The sequence below is a fragment of the Balaenoptera borealis genome (genome assembly GCF_965194805.1).
Source record: "Balaenoptera borealis genome assembly, chromosome: 15".
Taxonomy (NCBI): Eukaryota; Metazoa; Chordata; class Mammalia; order Artiodactyla; family Balaenopteridae; genus Balaenoptera; species Balaenoptera borealis.
Window position 1 is genome coordinate 60,430,328 of NC_138871.1, and position 15,399 is coordinate 60,445,726.

At 38.2% G+C, this 15,399-nt stretch overlaps 1 protein-coding gene across 10 annotated transcripts in view; it reads left to right on the top strand.

Annotated features, from left to right (window-relative positions):
• The window catches only part of DHX57 (DExH-box helicase 57), a 60,028-nt gene that overhangs the window by 4,532 nt on the left and 40,097 nt on the right, over positions 1-15,399 (top strand). For 4 of the 10 annotated variants that reach the window (XM_082356075.1, XM_082356076.1, XM_082356074.1 and 1 more), the window contains exons 2-4: positions 7,847-8,064; positions 13,541-13,699; positions 14,707-14,892. In XM_082356075.1, the coding sequence (XP_082212201.1) occupies positions 7,853-8,064; positions 13,541-13,699; positions 14,707-14,892 (557 nt within the window). In that variant the 5' untranslated portion in view covers positions 7,847-7,852. Of the gene's footprint in view, positions 1-7,846; positions 8,065-13,540; positions 13,700-14,706; positions 14,893-15,399 lie in introns of those variants that run through there. The other 6 variants (XM_082356077.1, XM_082356073.1, XM_082356072.1 and 3 more) reach the window with 4 other exon arrangements.

The window sequence follows — 15,399 nt, forward strand, 5'->3', positions numbered from 1 at the left end:
TAGAGGTACATTGGTAATCAAAATAGACATAATTCTTGCCTTCAGAGAGCTTCTGGGGAGGCGGGAAGATAAACATAAAAGAAACAATAAATATGAATAATTATGAAGGATTTTGAAGAAAGGAATATCAAGAGACCTAGTTTAATTTCTACATGTTTGTGAGTTTCCCAGATATTTCCCTGCTTTTGATTTCAAATTTCATTCCGCTGTGGTTGCAAAACATACTTTGTATCATTTCTGTCTTTTGAAATTTATTGAGGTTTTTTTTATAGCCTAGCATATGGTCTATCCTGGAAAATTTTCCTTATACACATAAGGAAAATGTATATTTTTATTGGGTAGAGTGTTCTGTAGATGTCTCTTAGGTCTAGTTGGTTTATACTGTGTTTCAAGTCTTCTATTTCTTTATTGATCTTCTGTCTACAGTAAGTCCCCTACATACGAACCTTCAAGTTGTGAAGTTTCAAAGATGTGAACATGTGTTTGCATGTCCAGTCACGTAAGTTAGCTCATGTGTCTGGCAAACATCGTCACGTGTGCATCCTCTACAAGTGGTTGTGCTTTTGTGTACTTTACTGTACAATACTGTATAGAGTACAATAGTACAGTATCTTTATTTCAAGCCCAGGATGTCCGGAAGCAAGTGTAAAAGCAGCAGTATATAGCCGATTGTGTTAGTTGGGTACCTAGGCTAATCTTGTTGGACTTACGAACAAATTGGACTTACGAACAAATTGGACTTATGAATGAGCTCTCAGAACAGAACTTGTTCGTATGTAGGGGACTTACAGTAGTTGTTCTCTACCATTGTTGAAAGTGGGTATTGAAGTTTCCTACTGTTATGCATTGTCTATTTCTCTGTTCATTTCTTCTTCTTTTTTTTTTTTTGGCTGCACTGGGTCTTCGTTGCTGTGCGCAGGCTTTCTCTAGTTGCCGCGAGCAGGGGTTACTCTTCGTTGTGGTGCACGGGCTTCTCATTGCGGTGGCTTCTCTTGTTGCGGAGCACGGGCTCTAGGTGCACGGGCTTCAGTAGTTGCAACACGCAGGCCCTAGAGCTTGTGGGCTTCAGTAGTTGCGGTGCGTGGGCTCAGTAGTTGCGCCGCGTGGGCTCTAGGGCACACAGGCTTCAGTAGTTGTGGCATGCAGGCTCAGTAGTTGCGGTGCACGGGCTTAGTTGCTCCATGGCATGTGGGATCTTCCTGGACCAGGGCTCGAACCCGTGTCCCCTGCATTGGCAGGTGGATTCTTACCCACTGCACCACCACAGAAGTCCTCTCTGTTCATTTCTGTCAGTTGTTGCTTTATGTATTCTGGTGCTCTGTTATTAGGTGCAATATATTTGTAATTGTTAATATCTTCCTCATGGATTGACTCTCTTATCATTATGAAATGTCCTTCTTTATCTCTAACAACATTTTTTGCTTTAAAGTCTATTTCGTCTGATATTAGCATAGTCATTCCAGCTTTCTTGTGGTTGCTGTTTGCATGATTTTTCTTTTTCCATCCTTTTACTTTTCATTTATTTGTATCTTTGAACTTAAAGTGATAGCATATAGTTGGTTCTTGTTTTTATACAGTCTGATAATTTGTCTTTTGATTGAATTGTCCAATCCATTCACATTTAATGTTGGTATAGTGGAATTTACATTTACCCTTCTACTTTTTGTTGTCTGTATGTCTCGTCTATTTTGTTTCTCTGTTCCTACTTTACTGCTTTCTTTTGCATTATCATTAAATGAACATTTTCTAATTCAGTATTTTAATTTCTTTAATGATTTTTTTCACGATATTTTTTTTGAGTTTTTGTTTTGTTTTTTAGTGACTGCCCAAGGGTTTATCTTGTACATCTTGACATATCAGAATCAGCTTCACATTTATACTAGCTCAATTTTAGTAGTGTATTGAAATGTTACTCTCATACAGCTGTATTCCTTTCCCCTCCTTTTTGCAGTATTATTGTTACACATATTATATCTATTAATATTACAAACCCAAGTGTACATTCTTTTCTATTTTTTATATTGAAATGTAGTTGGTTTAAAATGTGTTAGTTTCAGGTGTACAGCAAAGTGATTTAGTTATACGTGTGTGTGTGTGTGTGTGTATTTATATTCTTTTTTAGATTCTTTTCCATTATAGGTTATTATAAGATACTGAGTATAGTTCCCTGTGCTATACAATAGGTCCTTATTGCTTATCTATTTTATATATAGTAGTGTGTATATTTTAATCCAAAACTCCTAATTTACCTCTCCCCCCCATCCCCCTTTGGTAACCATAAATTTATTTTTTATGTCTGTGAGTCCATTTCTGTTTTGTAAATAAGTTCATTTGTATCATTTTTTTTTAGATTCCTTATAAAGCAATATCGTGTGATATTTGTCTGTCTGACTTACTTCACTTAGTGTGATAATCTCTAGGTCCATCCATGTTGTTGCTAATGGCATTATTTCATTCTTTTTTATGGCTGAGTAATATTCCATTGTGTATCTATACCACATCTTCTTTATCCATTCATCTGTCAATGGGTACTTAGGTTGCTTCCCCAACTGTACATTGTTATAGTTATTGCTTTACCATCTGTAGTCATTTTCTTAACCCAGTACAACTATGCTCCCACTGATCTGCTTTGTTCTGTTATTAGCAAATATATTACATTTCTATACATCACAGGTCCAATATTACATTATGTACATATTATTTTATACAGTTGCTTTTTAAATCGGTTATGTGAAGAAAGGAGAAAAATATACATTTACACTGTTTTGTTGGCTTTGAGGGGAGGGGGTTGTTTTTGTTTTTTGGGTTTTTTTGTAATTACACAATTACCTTTATTGGTGCTTCTTGTTTTTTGTGTGGATTCCAGTTATCATCTAGGGTCACTTGCTTCAGCTTGAAGAGCTTCCTTTAGTATTTTTTTGTAAAGCAGGTCTGCTGTCAACAAATTCTCTGCTTTTATCTGAGAAACTTTTAATTTCACCTCCATTCTTGAAAGATAGCTTTTCTGGATATAGGATTATTGGTTGACAGTTCTTTTCTTTAAGTCCTTTGAATGTATTATGTCACTGCCTTCTGGCCTCCATCGTTTCTGCCAGAAAGTCAACTGTTAATCTTACTGGGTTTATATCTGTAAGTGTCAAGTTGTTTTTCTCTAAATGCTTTCAAGATTTCTCCTTGTCTTTAACTTTCAGCATTTTTACATACTGTGTCTGTTTAGGGATCTATGGGTGTATCCTACTTGGACTCCTTAGAGCTTCCTGGCTGTGTAGGTTATTGTCTTTCAATAAATTTGAGAAGTCTTCTGCTCTTATTTCTTTTAATATTTTTTCTGCTCTTTTCTCTCTTCTCCCCACCCCCATCCTTCTGGTGCTCCTATTATGCATACTACTAACTTTGGACTTAGTTTGGGTGTAGTTAGTTTGGCTTAGTTTGGCCTTAGTTTGTTCTTCTTTTTCTGGTTCCCTGAGGTGTAAATTTAGATGGATTATTTGAGATCTTTTCTTTTTCGTAATGTAGGCATTTATTGCTTTAAACTGTCCTCTTAGAACTCCTTTTGCTGCATCCCGTAAGTGTTGTTATGTTGTGTTTCCACTTTCAATTGTTTGAAGATATTTTAAAATTTCCCTCTTGATTTTGTCTTTGACCCATTGGTTGTTCAGGAGCATGTTTTTTAATGTCCACATATTTATGAGTTTTCCAGTTTTCCTTCTGTTATTGATTTCTAGTTTCATACCATTGTGGTTAGAAAAGATGCTTGATCTGATTTCAGTCTTCTTAAGTTTGTCAAGACTTGTTTTATAGCCTAAGATATGATCTATCCTGGAGAATATTTCATGTGCATTTGAGAAGAAAATGTAGTCTCCTGCTTTGAATGGAATGTTCTGTGTATGTCTGCTGGTCCATTTGGCTTAAATTACGGTTCAAGTCCAATATTTCTTTACTGATTTTACTTTCTGGATGATATGACCATTGTTGAAAGTGTGGTATTAAAGTCCCTTATTATTATTGTGTTGATGTCTATTTCTCTCTTCAATTATGTTAATATTTGCTGTATATATTTAGGTGCTCTGATGTTGGGAGCATAAATACTTACAATTGTTAGATTCCCTTGATGAATTGACCCCTTTATCGTTATATGATGATCTTCTTTGTCTCTTGTTACAGCATTTGACTTAAAGGCTATTTTGTCTAAGTATAGCTACCCCTGCTGTCTTTTGGTTTCCATGTGCATTTACTGTCTTTTACATACTTCAGTTTCAGTCTATGTGTGTCTTTAAAGCTGAAGTGATTCTGTTGCAGGCAGCATGTAGTTGAGTCTTGTTTTTTTTTTTTTTAACTTTTTAAAATTTATTTTTATTTATTTATTTTTGACTGCATTGGGTCTTTGTTGCTGCATGCAGGCTTTCTCTAGTTGCGGCGAGCAGGGTCTACTCTTTGTTGTGGTGCGTGGGCTTCTCATAACGGTGGCTTCTCTTGTTGCGGAGCACAGGCTCTAGGCACAAGGGCTTCAGTAGTTGTAGCATACAGGCTCAGTAGTTGTGGCTTGCGGGCTCTAGAGCACAGGCTCAGTAGTTGTGGCGCATGGGCTTAGTTGTTCCGCAGCATGTGGAATCATCCCAGACCAGGGCTCGAACCTGTGTCCCCTGCATTGGCAGGTGGATTCTTAACCACTGCACCGCCAGGGAAGTCCTGAGTGTTGTTTTTTAATCCATTCAGGTACTCTGTGTATTTTGATGGGCGAATTTAGTCCATTTACATTTAAAGTGATTATTAATAGGTAAGGGCTTACTATTGCCATTTTTTTTTTAAAGATTGATTGATTGATTGATTGATTGATTGCTATGTTGGGTCTTCGTTTCTGTGCTAGGGCTTTCTCTAGTTGCAGCAAGTGGGGGCCACTCTTCATCGTGGTGCGCGGGCCTGTGCGGGCCTCTCACTATCGTGGCCTCTCTTGTTGCGGAGCACAGGCTCCAGACGCGCAGGCTCAGTAGTTGTGGCTCACGGGCCTAGTTGCTCCACAGCATGTGGGATCTTCCCAGACCAGGGCTCGAACCCGTGTCCCCTGCATTAGCAGGCAGATTCTCAACCACTGCGCCACCAGGGAAGCCCACTATTGCCATTTTGATTGTTGTTTCCTGGATGTTTTATAGATCCTTTGTTTCTTTCTTTCTCTCTTGCTGTCTTCCTTTGTGATTTGATGATCTTCTGTAGTGGTATGCTTTGATTCCTTCCTCATTATCTTTTATGTATCTACTATAGATTTTTTTTTTTAAACATCTTTATTGGAGTATAATTGCTTTACAATGGTGTGTTAGTTTCTGCTTTATATCAAAGTGAATCAGTTATACATATACATATGTTCCCATATCTCTTCCCTCTTGCATCTCCCTCCCTCCCACCCTCCCTATCCCACCCCTCTAGGTGGTCACAAAGCACGGGTCTGATCTCCCTGTGCTATGCGGCTGCTTCCCACTAGCTATCTATTTTACATTTGGTAGTGTATATATGTCCATGACACTCTCTCACCCTGTCACATCTCACCCCTCCCCCTCCCCATATCCTCAAGTCCATTCTCTAGTAGGTCTGTGTCTTTATTCCCGTCTTGCCACTAGGTTCTTCATGACCTTTTTTTTTTCCTTAGATTCCGTATATATGTGTTAGCATACTGTATTTGTTTTTCTCTTTCTGACTTACTTCACTCTGTATGACAGACTCTAACTCCATCCACCTCATTACAAATACCTCCATTTCATTTCTTTTTATGGCTGAGTAATATTCCATTGTATATATGTGCCACATCTTCTTTATCCATTCATCTGATGATGGACACTTAGGTTGCTTCCATGTCCTGGCTATTGTAAATAGAGCTGCAATGAACATTTTGGTACATGACTCTTTTTGAATTATGGTTTTCTCAGGGTATATGCCCAGTAGTGGGATTGCTGGGTCATATGGTAGTTCTATTTTTAGTTTTTTAAGGAACCTCCATACTGTTCTCCATAGTGGCTGTATCAATTTACATTCCCACCAACAGTGCAAGAGGGTTCCCTTTTCTCCACACCCTCTCCAGCATTTATTGTTTCTAGATTTTTCGATGATGGCCATTCTGACTGGTGTGAGATGATACCTCATTGTAGTTTTGATTTGCATTTCTCTAATGATTAATGATGTTGAGCATTCTTTCATGTGTCTGTTGGCCATCTGTATATCTTCTTTGGAGAAATGTCTATTTAGGTCTTCTGCCCATTTTTGGATTGGGTTGTTTGTTTTTTTGTTATTGAGCTGCATGAGTTGCTTGTAAATCTTGGAGATTAATCCTTTGTCAGTTGCTTCATTTGCAAATATTTTCTCCCATTCTGAGGGTTGTCTTTTCGTCTTGTTTATGGTTTCCTTTGCTGTGCAAAAGCTTTTAAGTTTCATTAGGTCCCATTTGTTTATTTGTGTTTTTATTTCCATTTCTCTAAGGGCTGGGTCAAAAAGGATCTTGCTGTGATTTATGTCATAGAGTGTTCTGCCTATGTTTTCCTCTAAGAGTTTGATAGTGTCTGGCCTTACACTTAGGTCTTTAATCCATTTTGAGTTTATTTTTGTGCATGGTGTCAGGGAGTGTTCTAATTTCATACTTTTACATGTACCTGTCCAATTTTCCCAGCACCACTTATTGAAGAGGCTGTCTTTTCTCCACTGTATATGCTTGCCTCCTTTATCAAAGATAAGGTGACCATATGTGCGTGGGTTTATCTCTGGGCTTTCTATCCTGTTCCATTGATCTATATTTCTGTTTTTGTGCCAGTACCAAACTGTCTTGATTACTGTAGCTTTGTAATATAGTCTGAAGTCAGGGAGCCTGATTCCTCCAGCTCCATTTTTTGTTCTCAAGATTGCTTTGGCTGTTCGGGGTCTTTTGTGTCTCCATACAAATTGTGAAATTTTTTGTTCTAGTTCTGTGAAAAATGCCAGTGGTAGTTTGATAGGGATTTCATTGAATCTGTAGATTGCTTTGGGTATCTACTATAGATTTTTGCTGTGTAATTTGTTTTGTTTTGTTTTATATTTTTGCTTTTTACCATGAGACTGACATAAAACATCTTTTAGTTGTAACATTCTATTTTAAGCTGATAACATCTTAACTTTGATTGCATACAAAACTCTACAGTTTTACTTCCCCGAGGCAAAGTCTCTGAGCCAAGGCTGTGTTTCTGCAAGTGTATATGTAAATATAAATTTTACTTATCAAATTATGTATTAAATACATGAAAACATCTCTTCTCAACTAGAGTTTTTTAAACCCTATGGGAGACCTAACCAGATCAAAATGTAGCATTGGACCCTACACACCCTATGTATGATTTGAAACTTCTCCATGTGTTTCTTTTTTTTTTTTTTTTTAAGTTAGCGACTATGCAAATATCCATTAATGGGGAATTTTTTTTTTAATTAATTTATTTATTTATGGCTGTGTTGGGTCTTCGTTTCTGTGCGAGGGCTGTCTCTAGTTGCGGCAAGCGGGGGCCACTCTTCGTCGCGGTGCACGGGCCTCTCACTATCGCGGCCTCTCTTGTTGCGGAGCACAGGCTCCAGACGCGCAGGCTCAGTAGTTGTGGCTCATGGGCCCAGTTGCTCCGCGCATGTGGGATCTTCCCAGACCAGGGCTCGAACCCGTGTCCCCTGCATTGGCAGGCGGATTCTCAACCACTGCACCACCAGGGAAGTCCTAAACTGGCCCTTTTAAAGTATGCATTTTCCTTTTTTCTTTAAAATAGGCTATATCCATAACTTTGACAAACAAAGGAGTATTATACTTGTCTGATTTTTATAATGTCTGCATTACTTTTTTCTCTTGCAGGTGAAAATGAGTTCTTCAGTAAGAAGAAAAGGCAAGCCAGGGAAAGGAGGTGGAAAGGGGTCTTCCAGAGGAGGAAGAGGAGGCAGAAGTCATGCTAGTAAATCTCATGGGGGTGGCAGCGGTGGCGGTGGCATTGGTGGCAATAGAAAGGCCTCAAGTAGAATTTGGGATGATGGCGATGACTTTTCTATCTTCAATGAATCAAGGCGTTCATCCAGGTCATTATACTCTTTAAATGTTCAAATATGAAAACAGTATCAATTCCTGATCTATGGACAACAGATGACTAAGACAAAGGGGGAAAATGCCAAGTAATTCTGGCCAACTTATCTTCCTCTTGTTTTAAAGCCCCCTCTTTGTAACCTTTTCTAAAGGCATGATGGCAAATAACACCTTTTGTTGGGCCGGGGATGGGGGTGGTGCTTTGAAATCTGAAGTTAACTTTAACTTCCACATGACACTGTGAATTGAGTATAATATTGTTATTGTAATCAGTATTACTAGGAAAGTAAATATTGGAAATGGTGAAGGTGATGAAAATTATTTTAAGTATTTCTTAGGCATTGTAGTTTGAAGGTCCCCAAATGAGATCTGGCTATACTCCATCTGTCTAGTTGATGAATTATCTATTTTCCAACCAGATCAACCAAATATTTACTGGAACTTCATGTGATGACCAGTGGTAGATATCATACCCAGGCTTTTCTCATGTTCAACTTTTAATTAGTGAATAAATTCTGATAATTCTAATGCATGTTTAATGAAAGTAAAGATTTTACTACTGCATGTTATGCAGTGTAAATATAAAATTCTCGTTGTTTCTCAAATTGCACTTCAAGCTGTTTACTTGAATTTTTAGAGATGGAGAGACTTCTTTAGAGCTGTGTATATACACACATACATACACAAACTCTTCTGTGGGAATAATTCCCAACTAAATATTACTTAGAAAGGAATATAGGTGAGTGCTGCATCATAAATGCTTTTAACTTAAATGAATTCAACTGTATGTATTCAGGAAAAAAAGAAAAAGAAGAACCAATAGTATATAAGTAGTTAAACTTGCCGCAAAAGGAATCTGGGCTCCGCAGTGAACAGGATACGGGAGAGGAATGTGCTCATCCCTCAGTCGGTCTCAGTTTCCAAGTGCTTTTTGTAGTTTAAGCCTCTTTGATGTACTGAGTATGTGATAATAATGTTTAAGTATATATTTCTTATACATGGTCTCTACCATAATCAAATATTTCACCTGGTATGCAACCAGAGAATCTACATTTTTTTTCCATTCTAAATGAAAAATGGTCATTTTGGACATACTGAGAGATAATGTATCAGTCTCAAACTTGACACTTTTTTAAGAATCTTCCAGAATAATCTAAAACTATACTTTCACCTTAGCTGCTGACTTAAGAACCTAAATGCTGAGTTAGATGCAGCTCCATTCTTTCTGAAAACACTGACTTTTTAGGTTCTTAGAGTCTCAGACATTCATTCATGCAGGAAATATTTACTCAGTGCCTACCATGCACCAGGCACTGTTTTAGGAACCAGGATTACAGCGATGAATAGAATATTGTCCTTGTCTTCATAGAAGGAGGTTTGAGGTATAAAGACCATAAACAAAGGTATTATAATAATAGGTCAGATGGTAAGCGCTACGGAGAAAAATAAAGGATAAAGGGATAGAAAATACTGAAATAGATTGCTGGTTGCTGTTTTCTATGGAGTGATCATTAGAGAAGACTTCTCTAATGATGTGTCATTTGAGCCAGGACAAGAAAGAAGTAAAGGATAAGCTGTGAAGCTATCTAAGGGAAGAACGTTCAAGGCAGAGGGAACGGCAGGTGCACAGTTCCTAAGGCAGGAGTGTGCTTGGAAGATTTAGGAGATGGCAAGGAAGCCATGTGGCTAGCATGGATGGGTAAGAAGTGATAGGCAGTTAGATTCGAGAGACTCTACTGTATAGGATGTTTTAGGCCATTCTAAGGATTTTGTTTGTTTTTGTTTTTTTTTTAAGTTTTAAAAGTCATGTTCATGGAAGTGTAATTTACGTTCAGTAAAACTCAACCTAAAATTTGACAAATGCAATCATCGCCATAAACAGTTCTTCAAAACTCCCCCATGCCCTTTGCAGCACACTCTTCCCTGACCCTTAGGAATCCATTGATCTGTTCTCTGTCAAAGGGGTCAGATATAATCATTAAAATGATTTATTATAGAAAAAATCATAAGCATATAAAACCAAGTTTTTAAAAGGATACTTTGGAATATATAATCTTTAGAATAGTCGAAAGAATGGGATTTTAAAATAACCTTTGAAAATTAAAGCACAGTTGAGAAAGTTATCTTAGGATAGTTGTAGAATAGCTTGTCTAGTTATTGTGTCAAGCTTCAGGCTGGGGCTGGTCAGTAGAAAAACTATTTTAAATAATGGAATTGAATTCTACAGACGTTCTCAATGGGGCAGACATACATTCTCACAGGTATTTGGCACCTTCTCAAAAGTTCACCCCTGCTACCACCAGGAAACGTCAAGGAAAGCAAAAACATCTGTTCTGTATATATCAGTCATCACATGTTCAAATACACCTTATCTACCTGAAATGCTTCTTCAAGCGCCACAATTCTGTCTTTCAAGCACCAGCCGTGAGGTTTGTCAGCATCTTGAACTGGACTGAGCCAAGTCACGTGCCATGGCCAAAAAGGCCATTATAAGGACTTTGGCTTTGCTTTGAGTAAAATGGGAAGCCATTGAAGGGTTTGAGGCAAGAGTGTGTGACATCAATCACTCTAGCCAGAGTTACTGCTATTCAGTATATCCCTTCATGTGAATTAGAAAATGGTGCCCCTTTCTTTGGGCAGTTATAGCTCCAGGGTGGATGTCTTGGCAAGCAGAGCATAGACTGGATTTTAGCTCTTGCTGTCCCCTCCTTCCCTACTTCAGGACCCTTTGCATAGTGTATAGTCTGTGCACCCATATTCAGTGCCCCTGCCTCAGTGTGCTCTGTGGAGAATAGACTACAGGGGGACATGGGTTGGAAGCAGGAAGACCAGTTAGAAGGTACACTCCAAGTGGCAATTTCATAGGCAATTTAGTATATAAGTCGAGTTCAAGAACAAGATCTAGGCTAGAGAAGTAAATGTATGAGTCCTCTAGGAATAAATGTGCTTTAAGGCTATGGGACTGGATGAGATAGGATATAGAGAAGAGGTCTGAACTTTGAGCCCTGGGGCACTCTAGGCTTTAGAACTGAGAGAGATTAGGAAAATGAGACAAAGTAGATTGAGGAGTTGCCAGTGAAGTAGGAGGAAAACTAAGATTATTTCTGGAAGTCAAGGAATGAAGGTGTTTTCAAGGGAAGTATCCAGTCAGATTGGATTGGATACTTAAAGGGAATCCGCAAGTTGTATAAAAAATGCTTCTAATAGGTCAAGAAAAATGTGTTCTGGGAGTTCCCTGGTGGCCCAGTGGTTAGGACTTTCACTGCTGTGGCCCCAGGTTCAATCCCTGGTCGGGATCTAAGATCCCACAAGCTGCGTGGCACAGCCAATATAAAGAAAAAAGAAAAATGTGTTCTGACAATTGTCCACTGGATTTGGCAATGTGGATAGCATGGGTAACCTTGACGAGAGCTGTTTGGTTTAGTATACTTAGTGTGGAGAAAACCCTATTGGAGTGTGTTTCAGAGAGAAGACGATAGAAAGTGGTGACAAAGACAATGATTTAGATAACCCTTTGAGGGAGTTTTGCTCTAAAGGGCAGGGGAGGGAGGAGAGATAGGACAGTAGCTTGAGAGGGATATGCAGTCAAAGGGAAGATTTTTTTTTTAAGATGGTAGACGTTATATAGCATGTCTGTACGCTGATGGAACTGATCCAAAGGAGAATGAAGAACTGATGATCTGATGATGTAGAGGGGGGGATAAGTGCTGGAATGATTTCCTTGAGGAGGTTAAAGAGATTGTATATACAGTATACAGAGGGACTGACTTTAGGATCAAGGATGGTTCATCCTTAGGAACTGGAAGGAAGGCAAAGTATAGGGGTTTACAAATAAGAAGTAGGTGAGATGGGAGCATATGGAAGTTCTCCCCCTACCCACCCACCCACCCCCCCCCCTTTTTTTTTTTTTTAATAATCATGAGGAAACAATCAGACAAGTCCAAATAGTGAGACTTCTACAAGACAGCTAGCCTAAGTGCTTCAAAAAAGTCAATGCCAGGAAATAGGTGGGGGAACTATTCTAAATTAAAGGAGTTTGAAAAACAGATAACTAAATGTCATTTTAAGCTAGATACTCAATCAGAAAATCTGTAGAAGACATGATTGAGGCAGTTAGGAACTTTGAATATGGATTATATATTAGATGATATCAATATAAAATATCTCGTGAGTGATAAGAGTATTGTGGTTATATAAAAGTATGTCTCTGTTCTTAGGAAATAACACGCTGAAGTATTTAAGAGTGAATGTGATGCCTGCAACTTACATTCAGGTGGCTCAGCAGAACATGCACGTACATATATGGGGGAGCAGATATATATGCATATATGTGTGTGTAGAGAGAGAAATAAGAAGAGAAGGGCATAAATGTGTGTGTGCATTTAAGTATGGCAACTGTTAACAATTGGTGAATCTTGGTAAATGGTGTTAATTTCTGTAGATTTAAAATGTTTTGAAACCAAAAGGGAAAATAATGAATTTGGGCTAATGTTTCTTTTCAGAGGTTGCAACTAAGTGGTTAAAAACCACAGTCTATTCTATTTTCTCCTTTGCTACCCAGTTTTGCGAGTGTAAGTGTGTGGTTCTTTTCAAAGTCTCAATAATATGTTGGATTTTCAATGCAGAGAAAGTTTCTGCCATTTCCCTAGATTTGTGAAAATGTATAATGAAACATGCCAAGTGAAAAAAAGAAATTTAGTGAGTAAAGTTAAACTTTAGAGCTGATTATTGTTTTAAATATTAATAAGTATCCCTAAAAAAAAAAATCTAAATTCCAAAAATGAAAGATTGGTGAAATAAATTCTAGTACCTCTATATGTATGTGTAACCATTTAAAAGTTAAGTTGTAGGAAAATATTTAATTTGGTGGAAATGACAGTTTTATTTTGATAAGGAAATAAAGCAAATTATAAAAGATTATATGTGCTGTACAATTTTATAAAAAATGTATGTGAAAAAGACTGATGTGATTTAAGACGACTTCTGTTTTCTTCTTGGTTCTCTACTTTTCTACAGTGAACATGTATTATTATGATTTTTGTAATCAGGAAATAATAATTTAGGTAAATATTTCAAAAATAGGGCCTAATATTCACAAGATAGGACTCTCAGTTGTTTTCAGATCAAGTACCTCAAATAGAATGAAATATGTACTCTTTGTATGTAGCACATTTCTTTTGAACATCCACTAGTGCAGAAGGTGTCATCATAGCATTACTTTCTCCAGAGGACTTTTGAGTTAGTGAAGCCAGATTTAATGATGAAGCATCGAATCAGGTTTTTCTCCAGCAGTTTCAATATAATGAAGTCTGGTAAATACTGTAGAAAACAGAGAATCTCTTCACATTCATTGTCATCTTTTGTAGGGTATTTGACAGTCCAGTCATGTTGTATACATTTGGGGACCCTGAGGAGAGTGTAAAAGTTCTGCTCACGGATAAATGTGTAATTTTGTTCTTGTGTCCTTTGCAGACCTAGTAACAGTAGCGTGAGCAAAGGGGACGCACACCCCAAATGGAAGCCTGAAGCCAAAGTGCCCCTTCAGACTCTACATATGACTTCTGAGAATCAAGAAAAAGTGAAAGCTCTTCTCCGAGACCTGCAAGAACAAGATGCGGATGTTGGATCTGAGTAAATTATTTTATTTCAGTAAATTACTATATTGAGGAAGATGCATTGGCAGTGTGAGGGTCCTGTGTGTCTTTGGAATACTGTATCAGTACTGATCCTGTAGTGGCTGTATAACTAGTTGAAAGTGAGTCAAGAGAAATACAAGAATAATTATTCAGCAACAGTTTTAGAGTGAGTTGTTTTGCAGTATCTGTGAGCAATGGTACAGATCGCCTTTTCATCTTTACTTTTTCTAGGACAGTGCTAATATGGATTCAGTAGTTGCTTTCTTGATAACCTTTCAAATAAAACCTTGTAGTGAGCAAGTAGAAGCATTGTTCTAGGAGCAAATATTGAGTTGATCAGATGAAGTCTTATGATTGCACTTCTCATGACCATTTGCCTAAGAGAAAGATTGTTTTAGACTTTTGGCTATTTTGCTTTGTGATTTCAGTTGGAGAGGTTAATCCTTTCCATTTGCCAGAATTAATGAACGGTCAGCCATGAACAGCTCAGTTTCCATCCTATCTACAAATTGCTTATCTGTCTTAAATTTAGGAAAGGTGGTTATGCAGCAAAGCAAAAAAAAATAGCGATGGTTTTACGAATGAGAAGAGAGAGAGGATAGCCAAGGCTTCTATAGTTAAGAACACAGACTCTGGGTCGGACTACCTTGGTTAAAATCTCTAGTTGCTCTTTACTTTATAACCTTTGGCAGTTACTAATCTTCTCTTAAATTTTAGTTGATCATCTGAAAAAAAAAAAATAGAGATTCCAGTCTGGCTGGGTTATTGGGAAGATTTTCAAAGAGATAGTACATATAAAACATTTAACATAGTACCGGGCAGGTAATAAGTTCTGTTACTTGCTGAGATATAAATTAATAGGTCAATAAAAAATTAAATCAGTGACTGAATAGTGGTCAGGATTCTCTGTCCTTTGGTTCCTTGAATTAAATTCTTAGACTCTTACTAAATTTTTCTTTGAGGTAAGTAGAAATTAATAAATGAGAATGTTACTTTTGCCAGAAGAGGTGTTTCTGGGGAGGACGAAGATGATGAGCCTGATGATGATGACGAGCAGTACTGGTCAGCTGGACGAGAAGCTTCCCTCGTTCCCGACTCAGATCCTTTGGAATGTGCTGGCTCAGGCCTGGTGGAGCCGCATTATCCAGAATTTACAGTCTCAACACTTGCAGTGCAAAAACTTTCCAGGTTTGCTTTCATCATTTATGGGAAAATTAAAGGAAACTGGAAGTGTATTATAAACGCACCTACCTCTCCTTGAATACTTTCGTGTTGTGTGTGTTCCAGCGGTACCTGATACGCCCAGTATCCTCTCTTTTAGGATAGGGAGATGAAGGAGGAGTTAGTACACTTTTTTTTAATATATATATAAATTTATTTATTTATTTATTTTTGGCTGTGTTGGGTCTTCGTTTCTGTGCGAGGGCTTTCTCTAGTTGCAGCGAGTGGGGGCCACTCTTCATCGCGGTGCGCGGGCCTCTCACTGTCGCGGCCTCTCTTGTTGCGGAGCACAGGCTTCAGACGCGCAGGCTCAGTAGTTGTGGCTCACGGGCCCAGCTGCTCTGCGGCATGTGGGATCCTCCCAGACCAGGGCTCGAACCCGTGTCCCCTGCATTGGCAGGCAGACTCCCAACCACTGCGCCACCAGGGAAGCCCCTATCAGGTGCACTTTTTCAAGACACAAACCCTGCCTAT